At 33.9% G+C, this 22,247-nt stretch overlaps 1 protein-coding gene across 2 annotated transcripts in view; it reads right to left on the bottom strand.

Moving 5' to 3' along the window:
- Positions 1 to 1,424: 1,424 nt before the first annotated feature.
- Positions 1,425 to 22,247, bottom strand: part of Gpr180 (G protein-coupled receptor 180) — a 28,461-nt gene continuing 7,638 nt past the window's right edge. The window contains exons 3-9 of one of the 2 annotated variants that reach the window (XM_046454951.2): positions 20,762 to 20,962; positions 12,818 to 12,998; positions 12,626 to 12,675; positions 9,485 to 9,642; positions 6,873 to 7,064; positions 4,790 to 4,867; positions 1,425 to 3,733 (exon numbers count right to left, since the gene is read on the bottom strand). In XM_046454951.2, coding sequence (XP_046310907.1) covers positions 3,575 to 3,733; positions 4,790 to 4,867; positions 6,873 to 7,064; positions 9,485 to 9,642; positions 12,626 to 12,675; positions 12,818 to 12,998; positions 20,762 to 20,962 — 1,019 coding nt within the window. In that variant the 3' untranslated portion in view covers positions 1,425 to 3,574. Of the gene's footprint in view, positions 3,734 to 4,789; positions 4,868 to 6,860; positions 7,065 to 9,484; positions 9,643 to 12,625; positions 12,676 to 12,817; positions 12,999 to 20,761; positions 20,963 to 22,247 lie in introns of both variants that reach the window. The other variant, XR_009227850.1, reaches the window with a different exon arrangement.

Here is a 22,247-nt window from a genome sequence, read left to right on the forward strand (position 1 = left end):
ATAACCTAGGCAGAAGAAATGGCTAGTGCCAATTTAGGGACATAAGCGGGGTACTTTTAGATGAAGAACAATGAGGTTGAGGTATGGTGGAAGGGAGAGTGATACAAATTAATAAAATCACATATAGAGGTAGGGATTAACTAGACCCTATGGGGACTTGCAGAAAACACGGTTAATACATGGGGACTTCTTTTTTTCTAAGTACAATGAGAGGCAAATAAGAGTTATCAGGGCTGTAGTAGTTGGATCTGATTTAAATATTTTTTCAATGTTTTATTTTGAAATAATTTCAAATTTCCAAAAAAGTCGTAAGATTAGCACAAAGAATTCCTGGATGCCCGTTGTATGGCTGATTTGTCTTTAAGAGGCTATTTTGGCTGCATAGTGGAGAATGCCTACAGTGGCAGGGCTGTCTTCCCACACCTCCAGGCCTCACTGCATTCCTACAGCCCAGTGTGCACAAAGCTTTTGGAGCTAGGCAGAAGGCTGCCCAGGTGTGGAGGCAGGAATGTTACTCACAAGCCACTACAAAAGTTCAAGCTATAGGGCTTCCACACTGGTGTCCAGACCTCATAGGAAAATCAATCCTTTATTGTCTCAATTCAGAAATCCATGCTGGAAGACAAAATGGCACTAACCCTTCCGATCTGACCTCTAACCAACTGGATGTTTCTAATGAGCATGACAATTCTCAAAACAAAAACAAAATCCTCAATGATTTGACACCACAGAAGCTATGTAAAAGAGTGGGTTTTACAAGTAATTTCAGGTTTCTAAAAAATTTCCATAGAATGTGCAGTCTCCCAAGGGAGAGAAGGGGTTCATGTTCATGCTGATATACAGATTCTAGTCTTATTGGAGGTGACCTTAGACTTGTATCACTTCTACCTTCATGAGAATTGGCTTAACTTTACTTGAGATTATGAAAAATTTCCCTCAAGTAAGCTCTTCTGCCTGGATTAATTCTCCCTGCTAGCAATACAGTCTGGCTGAAAGCCAGGTTCAAATTCTGAAGTACTGAGTTCTTTTCATTTCAGATTTCAGCACAATTCTGGATTTAATGTTCAAACCAACAGTAAAATTAACATGGATAACCATTAATTCTCACTAAAACCATACACATTGAATACGTGCTCATTAAATCGTGAGGGTAGAGTAGAAAAACTCAATGGATGGATGACCTTAGAGGAAACAGTCTCCTACTCTGTTCATTGGGAGCTTGGTTATTGCAATAGGGCTTAGTGATAATGAGGGTTAAGTGCCTGATGCATAGCAGGCATTCTTACTATTATGCATGTCAATAAGGAAAGAATTTTTTTCTTCCCAAAGAAAAAAATTTTTGCTTCCCAAAAGGGGCAGGAGTGGCAGAACATTTATCCCAAGAAAAATTGTAAAAGTGGATAAAAAAGAATTATCTGACAGAGGAAGAGAAGAAACGTTTTTAATCTTTCATTAGAGTTTGCACTATATGCTTATCTTCCTGTAATCTGTAGTGAAGAATCTCCATGTAAACATTCAGAAAGAAAAAAAGATGCTGTGTCATGACTTACAAACTATGAATTTTGTCCCTGATTACTAACCAAGGACAGTTTTATACATTTATTAAAAACTGTTTTCCTTCATTTAATAATGGCTTTTGAATAACAAAATAAATTATCTGCATTTCAGCTACACTTAGAAAAATAAACAAAAACTTTTAAAGTTAAATAAATGCAAGTATAGTAATACATTTCACATATGTTGATTATAGTTACTGTGTTCTTTATGTAAAATAATACAAATAATTATTCCTTTCCCATTGTTGCAATTTCACAAATTGTATGAAAAAAATTTCTCTCACTCTTTTAGATTAATTAACTGTGACTCAGTTGAACATAGCAGACATTAACTGGTTGTTATTAGTGATATGATAAAAGAAAAAGTTATGACCACTCAGCAGATCCTGTAAACCTAAAACATTCTTCAGACTTTCTAGTCTTAACCTGCAGCACTCATTTATTAAATGATAGACAAAGAACTATTAGGGAGGTGATTTAATCAGTGGGTTGAGCTTTGTTACTGTGCCATTTTGCTAGTCACACACAAAAATATTTTGCCTTTAGAATAAAGTAGAATACTATTCATTTCCAGTGAGACTATGTGCCAGGGAAAAACACAGACAAAGCCATAGATATTCTTAAGTTGAGCTACATCATTTAAACTAATTTATAAGTTTAATTATCAGATCATTGCACCATTTCTTGTTTAAAAATGTAATAAGCAGATAAAAATATTTTTAAATAACCAGAAATAAAAATAAAAAGGCCTGAACAACTTGACAAACAGCAACAGAATTATTTCCAGTCAGTTACTATGAATGGGAATATTCACTTTATACAGCAGGCAGTGACAACCATCTAGCAATTCTTTAATCAGGCACTTGATGGAGTATTTTTAAACTAGTGTACTCAACAGAAGGGCATCTTTCTTTCACACACACACAAAAAAAACAAAAACAAAAACAAAAACAAAAAAAACCCCACAAATATGGCTTTATTACAAAGGATTCAAGATGGCAACTACTTAGAATCCAGTGCCAACACGGATTATAACAAACCCAGTGAGTATTTTGTTTTTCAATTATTCATAGAAAATTTAATCCTGATTAAGTATCCTTGGGCAGGAATTCATGGGTAGTTGATGACTGAAACCAACATTTATGTGAAATGCTTCTGTTAATTTAATCTGGGTATATGGCTTAATTATGATTGAGGATTCAATGTAAGAGAAATGAATTATATCAGGATTAAAATTTTAGTACCATATCGCATAGTACCTTTTCCTTTTTTCTTTTCAGACACATAAACCTTTTTGTCCCTTTACCTAAGTGCTCAAATTTTAAAATCCTTTGTCCTTAAAACCCATGTAAAGTGTCTAGGTTTTATTTTTCATAAATTTGTCAAAAATCCTTTGCTAATCAAGCTAAACCTGAACTAGAGCCAAAAATGAAAGAATTGGCAAATAAACCCACCCACAAGTAAACAAAATCTTATTTAGGTAGCTGAGTATATTTTATATTCATTTCCTGAAGTAATCTCATTTTCAAATTCTTTAAACTCTAACATGAAATACATTTTCTTTAAAGCATTAAAACGAAGCAGTTTTTTCAATCAATGTATTACACTGATTTCATAACTGGACTAGTTTAGATATGTATATGCAAGTAATCATTTAACTGATTACTTTTTAAAATACTATCAAACCTGAGTTAGCTATTGATATGAGGCATTATAAGTGGTGAATATCTTACCAAACTATCATATAGTTCTTTTTCACATTTATTCCATATGGAAATTGCTTCAATCACCTTATAACAACACTCTTTCTTGAAAGTTTATTGTTTAAGTTTCTTTCAAAACATTTGACTTATTACCTCTTTGATTTTGGTACTGCTTAAATGCAGTTATATAAATAACATGCTCTGGTTTCAAAGTTCAATTCTTCATACCAAATGTATGAAAAAAGAGTCACTGTATTTGGATCCTTATTGCACTCCTTTAACCAATTCACTTTTTCTTTCAACAAAAATCAAGTATCAGAAATGAGGGCGACTTTTGTGTCCAGATGATATGGTCAGTGGCAGTGTTACTGAGGAAAGAGAAGAGACTTCCCAGTATAGACTGTGGGATAGGAAAAGTCTGTAGAGAATAACCATGGAAACAGACTGGCAAAGGATAACACCTATTGTGATAACCTGAAAAGAAAAGAAAAAGAATGCTTTTACTGCAAGCAGAAACAGAAAATATATTCTATTTATCATGAACACGTATATGCTTTTTATATACAGTACTCTATCCTTCATCTTTACCACATGTACATTTTATCAAAGAAATCTTCAACAGGAAAATATGACTTATGTTATGAACTGTAATTGTTCAAGGGAAAAATTCCTCCAACAGTTTACAGATGCCAAGTAAGACAAAAAAGAATAACTTGCTAAAACATTCTCTCCTAAGGGTGTGCACACAAGAGTATACACAAGAGTAGTAACTCACAGGAAAAACCAGGTTCCTGGCTAATAGGAATTAAGCATGCCACTACCAAATGCCAGAGTGCTCTAAAGCCCTTTCAGAGATTTTCAAGTCACTTCCCTATTTCTATATACTACCTTCCTACTTATTTACCCTTGTGAATACCTCAGGCTCAATAAACATTTGTGCATTCAAGCACATAGTGCACTGCTTTGTAAGGGGCTCCTGGCAGAACTCCACTATCAAGTGATGGAGCAGTTCGCCCAGGAGGGGAGGAATCAACACAATCAAGACTCGGCTACTTGAGCATGGCACTCCAGCCTGTAGTCTGTTACAGAAACTGACTGATTTTTATGAATCTATCATGATTTTTACCATTATGGAGCAAAAAATTTAATCTTTTTCTTAACAAAGATGTATTATAAATTCTATACTATGTGGCTGGGTATGTAGTTCAAAGTAAAACACTTGCCCAGCATACACAAGGCCCTGGGTTCGACGCCTAGCACTGGGGGTGGGAGGAGATATATATATTACATATTTAATATATAAAACATTATTCTGAAGAAGGCTGAATTAAGAACAAAAGATATTTCCATCATTTTGCTTATAAACTAAATTTCTAAAAATTATTTTATATTTTAAACAATCACAAGTTCAATATTTTGTCAGTTGTAAAGAACTCAAACTTCTGAATCAACAGGCCTCTCCTACCTCAATATTTTTCAAAAAAAGACTACATTTTCATTTAAAATGACTAGTTTGATTATATTACTTACCTTATCTCTTTGGTAGTCACTGAAAAGGATAGAAATGCACGTAAGAACAGGATGGCATAAAAACCACAGGATACAACCCTGAAACAAATGAATAATAAGTCAAATAAGTACAGCTTTGTCTTTATTTACAGAATGTACCAGATAAAAACATTGTTACTAGCACTGAATTCCTGATTGGCCTCAACTGGCCTTTAGGATAAAGCTAGCAATAAAATGTAGAAAAAATTTACTGTTGCTGTCATATTAATACTGTTTCTAACCAAATGTGTTTTTAAAGAGTATTTATAACCTTCTATTTGTAAATCTGTTATATATACAAATTTTGATAATACTTATAAATACATTAATATAAGCAACAATAATTGAGAAAAAGCAAGGTACAAATGTAGAATATTTTTGTAAAAAAACATAAAAATGCACATTCGTATGTGAATGTAGATACACAAAGAAACTTTGTAAAAATACACACCAAAAAACTGACTAATAGTGGTTACCTTTTTGGAGGTAATACGGAGAAGGGAGAATGGGAAGGTAAGAATGGAAAACTGTTTATATTATACTTTCCAAATATCTTTTTCTGGTTTTCCTTGAACTATTTCAGCATATTCGCTTTTCCAAAAATTAAATTTGAAACAAGTAAGTTAAAATATAGCTGTTGTGGGGTACACTGAAGATTCAAGGATTAAAAAGATGTAGAAAAAGTGTTTGGTACATTTTTACATGAATGAAAATGGAGGAAACTACATGTAGAAATAAATAAAATTCTCTGGGAGGATAAATTAGGAACTCCTATCAGTGATGATATGAGGAGATGGTGGTAACTGCATAGAAGGAAGCAAGGTAAGAAGTACTTTTTGCTACTCTCTGAATACTTTTAGATTTTTGACCCTATTCAAAAAGTTATATTAAAAACTAAAAATAATTTTTATTTAAGTTCAAATAAAAACATTTAATACTGTTTTGAACAAAAAAAGGGCCCAAACATCTCAAATATATATGAACTTATCAAACAATATCCACTCCTGCCCCTGTGAAAAATTCAAAAGCAAAATGGCAATTTCTTGCCCTTTGGGTACTTTGCAGTGGCCCTAGAACCCAGTCTGAAGCTGGGTTCTAGGGCCACTGCAGCAGCTTTGCAAAGTTCAACACCAGAAATAGGGAGGAATTTGGCTCTTCTGCCATACATGCCTCAGAATGCTGGTGGACCAGGCTGGATCTACTGCACACAGGAATGAAGGGACACAGATTTTTTCAACCTGACAGAAAAACAGAACCTCTATGGAAGGAAGGTTTCTGTGAGTTACTGCTCCAACACTTCTCTTGACAATCTTTCCTTTGACTAACTAGGTATAAGGAGAATAAAACAAACAAATAAACAAACAAAAAATATATTTTTTTAAAGCTCTCTCAGGCCTAAGAGTGATATACAAAGGGGGACTTAAAGGGCTGGGGATATAGCTCAGTTGGTAGAGTGATTGCCTAGCATGCATAAAGCCCCTAAGTCAATACTCAGCACAACAAAAAACAAATAAACAACCAAAAAGTACAACAACAAAGAAAGGGGGAATAAAATGGACATGATTTAATATGGGTGAAGTAGCTGAAACACAATAGGTACTCAGCCACCTGGCTTCATCTGCTTATGCTACAGGATAGCTCCTCAAGTGTTATAAAACACTGCATAACTCTGAGACAAACAGTTCAGCTAATTAATAAACTGTTGAAAAATTGCAAACTGTATTCTAATTAGAATGATAAATTAGAATATCATTAAAAAAATTAAAAAATATTCTGTTACCACAGAGAAAATGCAAAATCCTTATTGATATAAGAAACTATAATACAGGCAAAGTTGACAAAGATTACATGGAAAATACTACTCCATAGGTTCTCTAAAATTGGGAAGATAATGCCCACAGCATTATGGTTGTGAAGATTAAATGAGTAATACAAATAAAGGGCTTACAGTAGTTCCTAACACATAATAAGTAAACAGAAGTTAGCACGTGGATTTTATTAACTTCCCACAGAAATCAGAACAACATTCATAATCAGAATAATCACTTTTTACCCCAGCTCATACTTTGGCAAATGTGATGTAGAACTCTCTTTTGAGTGTGCTTCTCTCCACTGTGATGATTTGATAGAGTCCACATCCTAAAGACAATGCTAGGCAAATTCTTAAAATGATTAGGAGAATCCCTGCTAAGTTGTGGTGCGAATGGTAGCTGTGATGACTAGTATCTTCAAACTGTTCCCAAAGTAGTAAAATACTCTGCAAAAAATTTTTAAAAATTTAAACATTACATTTAGAGAAGAAAAAAAAATGATACCTACCTAAAATATTTTTTTTCAACTTTTGCAAACTTTCCCTTTAACATTATATAAATATTCCTAAGGGATGTAAAGATGTAACAGATTATAAAGGCTGTTAAATAATAAAGTACAGGCATAGTTTTTTCCTTGCTCTGATAACAACTAAGTCAGAGAAAATGAATTTTTATCAAGTGAGACCCAGTTTTGAAAACAAAACAAACAAAAAAACAAACTAGTGCTATCCTGATTCAGATATGACATCTCTAAGGACAGAAATATATTGAAAAGGTTAAGTGAATAAATGTAAACTTTCTTCTAAATCCATCCTCTTCTTACTTCAGTATTGTCAATAAAAATCAAACTGTTCTGCATTACAGTCTATTATCTCAAGGTAACTTTCAAATGTCTCAAGATCTTTTGTAATCCAGAATTAACAAGTCAGAGTTGTTGATTTCAGACTTCACTTTTTCATGGTAACCTCATAGCTAAAAGAAAACACATCTTTCATGTTCACTGTAAGTGCCCAGGGCACTGTTACACACCCTTATGTTGTCTGCTGACCTTTTCTCCCATATTGTTATTTCAATAGTGAAAAGCTCAGCAAGTTCTCATTATGCTGTTCTGTTCACTGCCATTCAGTAGAAATCAGTGTCCATCTTTCCTCCATCCTTACCAAACATCAACTGCTTAAATTACTGTAATATTTTTAGCATCAAACATACCTTTGGGCTTCATTTATTTGTCAACTCACCCCACAGAACCGAGTCTTTAGTGACTTCCAAAGAGTTTAGATAAATCTCACTATGAAATTCAATTCTTAGATTTTATGGATTTACCAGTAACCTCTTCCTTTCCTCATTCTCACAGTTCTACCCTAATTTTATTACTGCTAGTACTCTTAGTAAGTGAACTTTGTCATCCTGCACATGTAAAATTTTCTTTAGGAGCTTAAATTTTGCTATTACTGAAAGTGTTATTCCTTCCATAAAATTATGCCTATCTGATTTCTTAACCACATTTCTAAACTTAAATTTTACACCACAAGTACTATTATAGAATTACTATTTTTCATGTTTCACATTTTTAAAATTTGAACTCCCTATTTTCATACACATATGCCAATATGTGATCTGTATGATATATGTATTTATGTAGTCTTTGGTTGCCTGTCTCATCAACCTTGTCTGGCTGCTGAGGATCAGGGCTTTATCTAATGCATTCTTCCTAAATGCCCATTTAAACTCTAGGGTAGGGTCAAAATCTTAATTTTCAGTTTGTATTTGTCTATGATAATGAATTAAAATTATAACAAAATGATTAATGAAAACTGAGTTTAACTGAGTTTAAAAGAGCTATGAATTTAGAAATGAGAATTTAAGAAGAAATTAATAATATTCTCCATATATCCTGGATCAAAAACATTAAGTTGGTCTTACTTTATTTTAATCACTTCTAATTGAATTCATAGGCCCTTTCCTGGCACTCTCTACTTTCAAAATATCACCCACTAGGAAATAATCTTTCTCAAATCAATCATGTAAATTCAATACTCCTACGTCACTCAGCACCTACTATACTTTACTAATACTACGGGAAAAGGTGAATACAGCACCGGCTCCACCACTGATTAGTGAATTTTCAATTTATTTAATACATTAAAACCTACATCATAATGTCCTTTACAGAGCCCACATGCATATTTCATTATTATCTGTAGTTAATGCTGGCCATAGACTCAGTATAAATTTTTGTTCACACCTTTCTTTCTTCCTAATTTTTATAAATCCATTGCACGTAGGCATAGAGATATCTTAGAATATAGTCAATGCTACCAATATAGAGGAAAAGGAAAAAATTAAAAGGACCTATGTTTTGCTATTACTGAAAATCCTCAAAACTTATGTCCTCTATATAAGATTAGATCTGTTTTTGTATTTGTTTCCAGAAAAATAGACCCCATTCTATCTTATTCCATATTTTGCCTTTTAATTAATCTCCTATAGTTACTCAAATATTTTTATGTATAAAGTAACCAACTGTAAAGATCCTTGTCAATGGAATAAAATCTCAAATTCATTGAATCACTCATTAAATGGTCAGTACTTACCATGTAATAAAGAAATATGAAAGAAAGCTATTATTAAGTAGGAAACATTACACTTAGAAAAGCTGGTAGGATGCTCAAATCCAGGTAAGTTACAATTAAATCCCACAAACTATATATATTAGCACCTGGAAGGTTAACAGATTATTTGATCTTTAAATCCATACTTCAAAATGATACAAATTTCTCATGGGTCCCAAATTTCAATTCTGAAATACATTGGCATTTCTAAATATTGTTAAGCATAAAACTGGGTCTCAGCACTCACCACTCACCTGTGTTACGACAATGAACACGGCAATGCCAGTGGATGCAGGAGTAGAATCCCACTGGAGAGGTCTGCTTTGAGACTTCTTCATTCTGACTATAGTCCAACCCATGCATAGACTCAGAAGTAGGTATAACATGTGAATTTGCGAAGCAATGTCAAAAACTAAAGGGAAATAAAAATTGAAGTTAACCAAGTTTTCATAATACACAGAATTTGGTACTTTTTGCATTGAGATAAAATTACCTTTTGTTTTATTTTGTAAGCCACAAAAGTACAGGCATTTTTTAAAGAGACGCTAAGGAATTTCAATAAGAGATATTCATGGATGATAATTCTAAAGGATTACAAAAATTTCTGAAAAATATATAATGTTTATAAAAACAGTTAAAACAGTGGTAATACTACTTTAAAATGTATACATATATATGTATACATATATATATATACACACACACATATATATATACACACACACACACACACACACACACATACCCATATCATATCTCTATTAAGTTTAACCTTAATGACATACATGTTTTCCATTTTTCTAAGCTTTCATAACCATAGATAATCCTGATCAAAAGAATCAAATTTTAAATATAATTTGTGCCGTGTACAAAATATCAATACCTTTAATTCTGGGTTGTTAATTTTTTTGATGACTAAACTATATTGTAAATAGCATTTTCTAAAATTATTAGTAAGAAACACTATGACAATAAAGTACATAGCCACTGTGACATCCAATTATGTCAGTTTTAGTTTCAAAGTGCTGAAGACAAATGGAAAGCTTGGTGAATTAGTGCAATGTGCCACCAGGTGGCTATCACTTGAACTGCAGGGGAAGCCTGCTACTTTTAAAAAACAGTAACAAAATCACCTGTATCCTGTTCAGCAGTATAGGGAAACAAAATCTATAAATACTTCAAGTTCCACCCATATTTATATAAACTAGTAGTGATTGATTTTTTAAGGGCTATAATTTTTCATAGTGGTGTGTTCTGATGTGCATTTTGGAATAAATTTGTGATAATTTAACAAAGTGCCACACAGAAACTCTGATATTCATAAATTTTACTTCTTTTATGTGAGGATATTATAAAAACAGAGAAAACTAGCTCTAGTATATAAAGGTTCATGTTTAAAAACTGCAAGCTAAAAATCCATTTCTAATACACCTTTTCAAATATATTTTTACAGATTTTCCCCTTTCATCTAAATTAAAACTGGCTACTCTACATTTATACTAATGTATCTGTGGTAGTGAATTCTGATAATTACCACTACATTTGAATAAATAAAATGTTATGGCCAATCACATCAAGAACACTTTCTTTTCATCATAGGTTTTTGAATCACTGTGATATCAATTAATTTTATTAAACATTTCACAAATACACATTCATTTAATTACATAAAGAAGCTAAAGGAATATTCCTACATAAGCTGCTAAGTAGCTTATGTAGAAATTGATTCACTCATTCAGTGTACTTACCGTGCAATAGAAAATATGAAAGAAAGCTATTATTAAGCAGAAAATAATACATAAGCTGCTAAGTAGCAAAAACAAATACCTGGAAAACCCCCCTAATATTCTGGCTCATTTCTTTATGTACTAAGTAATACACAGATGGATATAAGACTATAACTGGATAGGTAGAAGACAGCTCATTTGTTGTTGGAAAGTAATTAATTTCATATAGAATACACAGATCACACAAAAACTCCATTCTGTCTTGAATTTTAATTACTTTAACTAACTAAACCTTCTGCTGTAGGAAGCACCAAAAATCAGCAACATCAATTTATTGCCATTCTAAACACACACACACACACCACTCCCACACACACACACACACACACAAATTTTTGTTTCTCAGCCTTCCATAAAAATGCAAGACTGACACTGTATTATATATAGCAGACACTCACAAATATTCATCAGTCTTTCATTTTAGTAATAGCTTTGCCACTAATTGGCTCTGTGTGCTTTGCCCCTTTGAATGTCAATTTCTTCATCTAAAATGCATAAGCTGAATTATTTCTAAGGTTCTGTCCAGCTTTAACAATCTACAATTCCATTAAATATTTGAAAGACTTCCAAAAGGGAGAAGCAGAGCTCTAGACAATGTTCAGAAAGGATAAGCCCCTCCTGCTTGTGTACAGAAGTGCACTGAACATATCCCCTTCACAAGGAGAATGAAAGGGTTTTCAAGTTTCAAAATCTTGAAACAGGTGTCAAGGTCTGGATGAGTGGGTCCAAAGATGATTAGTGGTAATTACCACAAGATACCCTAAAAGAGCAATCAGACTAGAAGAGAAATGTGGAAATATAAAGAAAAGTAAATCCTAATAGTAAATCCAAAGATAAAATGAGTTTCATATTAAAAATCTGCTTTGTAGAGCAAATCTTAGTTTTCCAATATTAAGAGTAGCATAAAACTTAATGTCCCTTTGCAGTTCTCTAAAATGTCATGATTACAGGACCTTTTAAATATCTTTTTCTATCATGCTTAATTGAAAAATTACTTCATAAAAGTTTCTCTTATAAATAAAAGAACAAAGATGTGGGATCAGCTCAATTATAGATCTACATATGGCCTAGTGTCAAAAACAGAAAAAAAGTTGGTGCAACAGAAAATGGAATCACAATAGGGAAAAAATATTCAGCACTGGGGTCAGACCTCTACTGCTCAATAGCTGACTGACATATGAAAACGTGCTTCATGTCACTGAGTCCAGATTCTTTATCTGCAAAATAGGGATAAGCATATCTACTTTTTGGTGAGGATAAAATCAGAGACTATATATGTAAATATGCTCTCAAAATAATGAAGAGTTACACATATTATTAAGAAGAAACTAGGGAGGATAAATGAGAACTAAATCTGTAACCTTGTTTTCAGTCAATATGAGTTCTAACCAACCTTGGGCATAAAAACTGTACTATGTTAAAAAATTACATATTTATGTGGTTTTTGCAATGCTGGGGATTAAACCCAAGGCCTCACACCTGCTAGGCATGTGCTCTGCCACTGAGCTTTTTTCCCCAATACAAAATAATTTTTAAAAAGGGAAAATGAACAAGCAGATAGCAAGTTTATCTTAAAAAAAATTAAACAGTGCTCAGAACAATACTCACATTCTGCCAAACTTCCCATAAAAGGTACCCCTATTCCATCCTTGGAATACCTGAGGAATTGAAAAGGAACATATTAGTGTAAATTACAAATGCGAAAAAAAGTGTTCATAATCAAAGCAAGCATAATTGTGGTGCACTAATTAGGATTAATTAGACGTAATGATGAACACAGTTTTAGTGGTTTTGAGTTACCTGGAGAAATGAATGTAATTAGCTAAAGCTGAACCAGCTTGTAACAGCAATGCAGTTGTCAGAACCTTTAAAATCATGTGCATGGGTCCTCCTTTCTTAATAGCCTGCCACAATGATTGAGCATAAATGCAAGCAATCACAAAGTACACTAGGACTAGGAGGAAAAAGAACTCATGTAACCCTGCGAAGAGAAGAAAGGGAGTTTGCTTCAGTAAAACAAAGCCAGTGCAGTGTTGGGCTGCTTTCAAGTTTTCCTGTCAATATATATCTAGACTTTTAAAACTGAAGTCACAGCATTTATTTTTGTGAGAAAATAAAGAGGGAAATTATTTAAAAACCAATTTTTTACTTTAGGACAAAGTTTTAACTATAAAAAAGTAGATTAAACCAACTACTTAAAGTCAATCTATTAAAAAAAAAAAAAAAAAAAAACGCAGTCAAGGAAGCCCAAAGATTCACCATAAAATCACACTTTAGTTTGAAAACAGCAAACGAAAACAAAGATTTCAATATTCAGTTAGATATACTTTTTACCCTAAAAGTGGATTCTTTTGTGAGAAGTTTAGAAATAGATCTATTTAGTCATTAATAGTTTGCTATACCTGGATGATGCTCCTCCAAGTGTCGTCCCTGGGCCAGCAGCATCACCAGAGAACTTGTTGAAAATGAAATACCTTAGGCCCCACTTCAGATCTACTGAATCAGAATCCCTGAAGGTGGAACCCATTAATTTGTGTTTTAGTAAGTTTTAGGGTGATTCTGATACCACTAACATGTTCTGGAATGCTCCATTACTTTAAATTTCCATTTGGATAAAACTTTAAAACACCTATTATAGCCAAAGTCACTTTCTGAGGTAAACTTTGTGTAGCTCTTGCCAAAGAGGAAATCCTATGGAGATCAAATGACTGCTCTACGATTAACTGGAATTGTGATACTAAATAACTGGCCACCAATTCGAGTTGCCAACAACATAACTTTGTTCTCAAAGGCAAGATAGGTCAGTCATATTTTTTGGGAATTCAAACAACAAAATATGAAAAGGGAAGTAGTCCATAAAAGACTTGATGCTAGGACAGGCCACAGGAGTCAAACTAGGCTACAATGAAATAAAATTTTGAGTGAGCAGAAATTATGAGCAAAGAGCGCTGGTTGGCAAAGATGAGAACAAAGTGCAGATGCTATATTAAAAAGGATGCAGTCATTATAGCGACCTCTAGTTCCAAAAAGCAGCTCTTCTCCATAGTCTTCACGTAACTTCATGATCAACACCACCTTTTCTGGGTGACTTGGAATCTTTTTCTGAGTGTTCCTCTTCCAGAAATTTTAGAATTTTTTTTTTTATAATAAGCCAGAAGATGTACTGAGGTTTACTGCTTACATTTACAGGCATCCCTCAGTAACCAAAGAGGACTGGTTCCAGGATACCACTGGGATACCAAAATATATGGAGTCCTTCATATAAAATGGTATTTTATTTTAATAAAAGCTAGGCACATGCTCCTATATACTCCAAATCATCTCTAGATTACTTATTATACCAATACAATGTAAATTCATGTTAACTAGATGTTATGCTGTATTGTTTAGTGAATACTGACAAGAAAAAAGTCTGCATATGTTCAGTACAATTTTTTCCACAATATATTTGATCTGGTATCCATGAAAATAGAACCTGTGGATATAAAGGGCCAATAGTACTTGGTTACACTCAAGACAGTCCCTAATATATAGCTTTTAAATTCTAACTAATATTAGAATGTCATGATAGCAGCTGAGATTAGAGCCATCTCCACAGAATCTGTGGATGAAGAATGTAAATTACACTCACTCCCCTTCCAATTGTGAACACTGAGCCTGCTCCAATTACCCTCGAGGAAAACTCCAGTTAATGAGCAGAAAAGGAACATTTACATTATGTGGAAAATAATTTTGGAAGATATAGAAGACACAAATAAAAGGGAAAAAGTCAAATAGTTCAATCTCAGTCACTTTAGGGGCATGGTTAGGAGGGAAAAAAACAAAGGCAGCAAGAAGTTTTTCTCCACTGGGTGTCTCCCCTGCTCTACCTTATATAAATATAAACAGTCACTTTCTAGAGCAGGGGAAAAAGTATGTTTAGACTTCAGGAAGAGAAGATCAAATAACAGAAGGGGCGTACTTCCTTTTTAAATTCCTTACATAGAAAAGCACTGCAGCTTTAGAAATAATGGAACCATAATCCTCAGATTACTGTAGGACTGGAACAATACAAAACACAAATGCTAACCATATTATAACAGCTGTGGGTCAGTAAAATTCCTTATACTATTCTGTGTATTAGATCTTAGTTTTTACCTTTCCTTCTTTGTATTAAGGAATAAAGCATTCTATTTAAAGTTTTATTTATAATACTTTATAGAATATCTATTACAGGATAAAGTTTCAGGCTCCATTAGGGTACAAATCTACCATGAAAATAAAATCCTCAGACTAAGAAATCAGAATAATGTGGGAGGAGGGTACTTTTAAAAATAAGACACTTATCACCAGCAAAAAAAAAAAAAAGCCTGAGGATTATTCAATGTTAAAAGTATCTCTCAGAAAGGACCAATTTTATAGCCAACAAAGCAAATTGTTTCACTGAAATAATATATTAAATGAACCAAACTAAGATACTTTGTTCACTAAATTTTAGATAAATGATTCTTTCCTTGAGGCCATCCATGAGCTACTTTAAAGATAAAAGGGTGTGTTGTGTCTACACTGTTTTTAAAATTTTTAATGTTTTTAATGAGTGTGTTATAGTTCTATATAATATATATAGAATCACACACACATGGGATATAATTTGCTTCATTTCAGTCCCCATCACTTCCTCTTTTCTCTTCCTCCTTCCTGCTGCTCCCCTTCCTCTACCTACTGGGCTTCCCTCCATTTTATTGTTTTTAAAATTGATACTTTACAGAAGCTAGAGCAAAATAAGGGGACAAAAAAACCAAAACCAACAACAACAACTGTGCGGGGGGGGGGGGATCCCACAAAAAAGGAAGGGAGATCAGTGGAGTGGAGGAAGGAGATAAAGGAGGTGAAGGAGGGCAGGAAGAGAGGAACTCTGGAATGAAACAGACCAAAATATGCTATGTACTTACATAAATGTCCACAGTGTATATCTACAAAGCACTGTTTTTTTAAAAAAACAAATCACTCCCCCAAAAGTCTGATTTTTTTCCACTTCAGTTACCAATTATACTTTTTTTATGCCACCAAGCTTCACAAGACCAAAACAATCTGTGTTTTTTCACACTGAAATTAAAATCTAAAAACAGATGAATACAAAGTGTTACTTGTCCTACTTAAAACAACATTCACTAAAGAAGAAACACATTCTTAAATGAACATGTAACTGTGGTGACACAGGTTATAAGGAAATGTATAGGTTGTAAGGCAAGTTCAAATGAAGAACTGGCAAAATCAAGTAGGAAGAAAAGTTAGAGAAGAGCTTCAATAACTTCAGCCCCACCTAAATGATGGGAGAGCAGAGGATAAGAAAAGCAGAAAGAATCCTTGAGCCATGGGGCAGCACTTGCAGCAGATCTGCTTGCCTGTCCACCATCCTTCCTGTCTTGGTCCCAATATGTACCCTCCCTCCTATGCCCCAACAGCAATCAGAAATTCCAATACCCTTGCCAGCAGAAGGTAAATCTAGCCCCTTCGACAGATTTGTTTACCTTTATCATCTTTCTGTATGGAAACTAACATTTCTCTTATAATGCAAAGATATATGACCTAGTTCTAGCCAATGAAATGTGATGGGAGCTTCTGGGAAAGATTCCCTTGCTATTAAGAAGAGATACCAAAATTTGCCAATACCTAGATGGGATGTCCAGAACAACTATAGCTAACCCTATGGGGAGCCAACCTAAAGACAAAGGTGACAGAGGATACCAGGGCAGAGAGACACTAAATAATCCGCTCTGGAAAAGCCTTAGATCCTTTTCTTGTTTACGATAATTAAGTATACCACTTGCCTTAGGGTTTTCTATTACTTTAAGCTAAAAACATTAAAACATGTTACCAGTGCAACATTAAGATCTAACCCATTATCTTTTGGAACATAGAGGAAAAAAGGGAAAACAGAAAAGCATGAACATATATGCTAAAATTAAATACAGTGAGATGGCAGATGGGAGAGCCTGTAATATTCCAATGAAAACCAGTCTATCTGCCTTAGGTAATAACACTCTTGGCATCCTAGGTGCTTCTTTTGGTCTCTAACAAGAGCACGAATACAGTTAACAAGGATTTTAATCTTTTTACAAAGCAGTTTCATTTGATTCTACCTTAAAGCATTATGCTCCTATTTAGTACACTGTCCAGTGGCATCAAACTTGCCTCAGTTCATTTTGTAAAATTAGACTGTATAGAATACAGGATTAACCAAAGTCTGTTAGATATAAAAACACTAATTGTTTTGAAAGAAAACAAATTATAAAATTTAACCAGATTAACATGTATCATTAATTGCAGCAATTATCAGCAGGTTATTCTAATTCAAACCTCCCAGACATACGGAAATAGTCAATTCTTAATAAATAAAGCCATAGCAAATCAATTCTCCTTACTTGGAGCAGATAACGAGATAAGTGACCAAGTTTCTGAAATGAACTAATTGGAGATTATTCCCTGAAAACAAATACCTGAGAATAAAAGAATCCCTCTTAAGCCTTTACTTTAAAAAACTAACACATCACCAAAACAATGTGGAGTAGAGACTTTTAGGTCAGTGGTCCTGACAATAAACAGAATCAACTTCAGAGCTCTGAACCAATCTGGATTTTTAAAAATAGCTTCTCTAGCTATAAACACAGTAATAGGCTGCAAACCATCAATTTGGACTAGAATAACAAAGAATTGCAGGCATTTTAATCAATACAATGATATGATCTTTAGGAATTAAACTAGTCAAAAATTAAGGCTGAGTACTTTTGGGTACTTTTGGCACTTTTTAATAATCAATCCCTGAAGGTTAGTCCTGCACAGAATCATGCTTAATGAAAATACACATTACAGTGAGGTTTTGCTCCTTGTTTAAACATTGTCAGCTACATAACCAATGTAACTTTACACATTTTAGAATAAGAAAAAACTTTAAGATATCAGAGTGAGCATCAAACCAACATCAGTGACAACATTAAGAAAAGTTAGAATGAGTCAGAACTAAGAAGCAAAGCAGAATGTAAATCCTAAAAAGCTAGCCATAACTCCAGATGTTAAGGAAAACACTAGAAGATATGGGCAAGGTTCAGGACAAGGCAGGTGGGTGTGGGTGGCATTCATTGGCCCAAGCACAGCACAGGGCAGAGATGTAATTGCATAAAGGTGTGGGTTCAAAGTTCAGATGTGAAACTGGAATGAGGGAAGAGAGCAGAAATGGAAGCCTGGAAAAGGAGGCAAGAAAAAAGCATATCGGGAGTCTCAAGTCCCAGAGAGCCACACAATAAATAAGACAACCTTTTGAGCCAAAGGTCTACTGCCTAGAAGGCAGGAGGGGAAAGGACAGCACATCTGGACTCCACTAGAGGCAGTGGGGCTGGCATATAAAGGATTACTTCCTAGTAAGCCCTTGCCTGGCCCTAAAAATTGGTGTTAAATGAAATAATGAAATCATACAGTAAAGTGATCTTTCTTTCCCATATCTTTTTAAAATAGCTTTACTAAGGAGGCATAACTGATGTAGATCATAAAACGCACTCAAGGTTAGTATACGATAATTTTTGGTATAGTTATACAGTTGTGCAACAACCACAATTCAGTTTTTTTCTTTTGGTAGTACTGGGGATTGAACTCAGGGCTTTGAATATGCTAGGCAAGTGTTCCCCACTGAGCTATAGTCCCAGCCCACAATTCAGTTTCTAAAACATTTCCACTTCTTCCAAAAGCCCCTGGTGCGTGTTTGCAGTAATTCTCATACCTGCTCTCAACTCCAAGCAACTATCAACTTTTTAAAAGTGTCTTTATTAGTGGATTATAGCTATACATAATAGTGAGGTTCATTGTGACATAACACATGCATGGAATATAATTTATTCCATTTCAGTGTCCATCTCCTCCTCTACTCCGTTGTTCTCCCCCATCTCTATTATTGCTCTTATAAATTGGTACTTCATAGATATACATAAAGGTGGAATTTACCATGGTACATTCACACATGCACACAGCATAATTTGGTCAACATCATTCTGCTATTCCTTTCTCTTCCCTTCCCTCCCCTGTCCCTTTCAAACCCCACCCCCACCCCACTGATCTCCCTTCCATTTTCATGGTGCTGTTGAAAGGGATCTTAAAAGTAATTTAGTCCAAGGCTGGGGATGTGGCTCAAGCGGTAACACGCATGCACGGGGTGCTGGGTTCGATCCTCAGCATCACATAAAATAAAATAAAATAAAGATGTTGTGTCCTCCGAAAACTGAAAAATAAATATTAAAAAATTCCCTCTCTAGAACACAACAGACACTAGTATGGCAATATGTAAATCAATGGATGTGTAACTGATGTAATTCTGCAATCTGTATATGGGGTAAAAATGGGAGCTCATAACCCACTTGAATCAAAGTGTGAAATATGATATATCAAGAACTATGTAATGTTTTGAACAGCCAACAATAAAAAAAAAAAAAATTCCCTCTCTAAAAAAAAAGTAATTTAGTCCAAATCAGTCATCCAATGCTATCAGATTTGGATTTCACCAATGCCTTTTCAAAATATGGAAAATAAATGTCAACATCTTTTATAAAGATAAAATAAATGACAAGACTAGCTTTCAATAATGATCCACACTGTTCTAAGGTTATCATTAGTGAAATCTGACCTTTAAGTTCATCTGCATTCAAAAACAACCTGAGTGGCTTAGACTCTCATTTCCCTCACAGAAAGAACTTTTAAAACTATCTATTTTAAAACATTAGCATCCCACTGACTCTATAAACTTTTTCAAACCAATGGATATTATAATATATTCATTCTTTATACATTCATTTGTGACCTATTACAAATGCTCTTTGACTTGCTTTTCTAGCTGTGGCAAACTTACACTTTGAACTAAACATTGGTTAAGTCTAACACGGCCTTATTTTTGTCCCACCCTCCACCCATCCTCTTTATGGCCGATGAGATGCAATGGAATTAAATTCTTCTCTAAGTAGACTGACTTTTTCAAATGGGCAAATAACTCATGAAGTCATCACTTTTCTTTGACAGATGGCCTATATAAATCCTTTTATAACTCTGACATGTTACTCCAACAAGTCTATTCTACTTCATACTGGGTTTATCGAAATCATAAGAATCCCTTAATTTTTGTTGAGGCTAGGAATCTCACTTCAATAGGGCCGGGCATAGTCACCTAAAATTTGGTAAAAATGTGTCTTTATGGAAGTAAATTTGACTCCAGAAAGCATTATAGATTCTGATCATTCCTATGTACCAATAAAGGCAGTCCCTAAATCTGCTCAAACAACCTAGTGAAAGGATAGCCTTGGAAAATAATTCAGTTTCTAAGCTAAACTGCTGAAATATCAATTTAAATTGCTTTATTAACATTTTTGTTTATAAATATAATTCTAAGATGTCATAAAACAATAAAAAGAGGTAGACCACACAGAGCAGACTAAACACTATACATCTCTACCATTCAGAATAAGAAACCTATTATTTTTGTGATTTTTAAAAATTCATTCTCTGCATTTTTAAATACACTGAAGTCATGCAATATAAAATTCAGTGTTCTGCCTTTTAAACTTAATATTATAGCTATCAAAATGTTATCAAAAGATTCATTCAGCCATTTCCCAAATGCTAAACACATAGATGACTTTAAATTTTTAATATTCTAAAAACACAACATGAAGGTGTTTTTTATGTCTTTTTTTTGTATTTAGGATATATTTAAATAGGTATTCTTACCAGATTCTCTAGCACTAAAATGGTCAAATGGATTTCCTTCAGCGTCTGGGTTTAGTAACACGATTTCAAAGGGGATATCTTCCACCTGAGAGTTCTCCTTGTCATCTCTGCATGTATACTTGTCTGCATAAAACACGTGCCATGTTTGTGGAGATGGAATCTGGGACACTGTCAGATTATGTTCAGTCTGGTTCATTGTCACTTTAAAGAGAAAGAAAACAACACCTTTCAAAGCAAAACTCTTTTAAAATTATTTATATGTGACAGTGGAATGCATTACAATTCTTATTACACATATACAGCACAATTTTTCATATCTCTGGATGTATATACATTATATTCACACCAATTCGTGTCTTTATACATGTACTTTGGATAATAATGATCATCACATTCCACCATCATTAATAACCCCATGCCCCTTCCTGTCCTCTCCAACCCCTCTGCCCTGTCTAGAGTTCGTCTATTCCTCCCATGCTCCCTTTCCCTATCCCACTATGAACAGCCTCCTTATATCAAGGAAAACATTTGGCATTTGTTTTTTTGGGATTGGCTAACTTTACTTACCATTATCTTCTCTAACTCCATCCATTTACCTGCAAATGCCATGATTTTATTCTCTTTTATTGCTGAGTAATATTCCATTGTATGTATATATATATGCCACATTTTTTTTATCCATTCATCTACTGAAGGACATCTAGGTTGGTCCCATAGTTTAGCTATTGTGAATTGTGCTGCTATAAACATTGATGTGGCTGTGTCCCTGTAGCATGCTGTTTTTAAGACCTTTGGGTATGGAGTGAGGATAGGGATAGCTGCGTCAAATGGTGTTTCCATTCCCAATTTTCCAAGAAATTGGTGAGGATGTGGGGAAAAGGTACACTCATACGCTGCTGGTAGGACTGCAAATTGATGCAGCCAAAGCAAAACTTTTAAATATGCTCACTGTTTTAGTTGTATAATCAATCTAGGGATTAGAATCCTTTTTTTGCCTCAAAAACTCAGGCCTGGGTGTAGTACTGGAATAAGGCATGTAAAGTATAAAGCAGATTAAAATGATGCATTTTATACCAAGAAATCACTATTAAAATACTGAAATACCACAAATGAAAATGGTTTCACTGAAACTTTGAATTTACTGTGATAAGAAAAAAAGATACACAATTTTATCATTTTAACCACTTTTAAGAGAACAGTCCATGACAATAAGCACATTCACAATGCTGTGCAGTAACTGCTGTGACATTTGACATTTTTAAGTTACTTGAGTTAAATTTTAAATGGAGCATTCAACTAACTAAGAAAATCATTATGATATCTAAAAATTATGACTGACAAGTAGTTTTTCAAAAAATTTTTCCAAAACATTTTTCTGACTGGTCATTCTTAAAAGCAGTACCGGGCTAAAGGTACAGCTCCATGAGACAGTGCTTGCTTGGGCCCTGGGACTGATTCCTAGCACCCATATCAAAACAAAACAAAA

The sequence above is a fragment of the Marmota monax genome, unplaced genomic scaffold (genome assembly GCF_021218885.2).
Source record: "Marmota monax isolate L192 unplaced genomic scaffold, Marmota_monax_Labrador192_F-V1.1 WCK01_AAM20220418_F8-fsc00026, whole genome shotgun sequence".
Lineage (NCBI taxonomy): Eukaryota > Metazoa > Chordata > Mammalia > Rodentia > Sciuridae > Marmota > Marmota monax.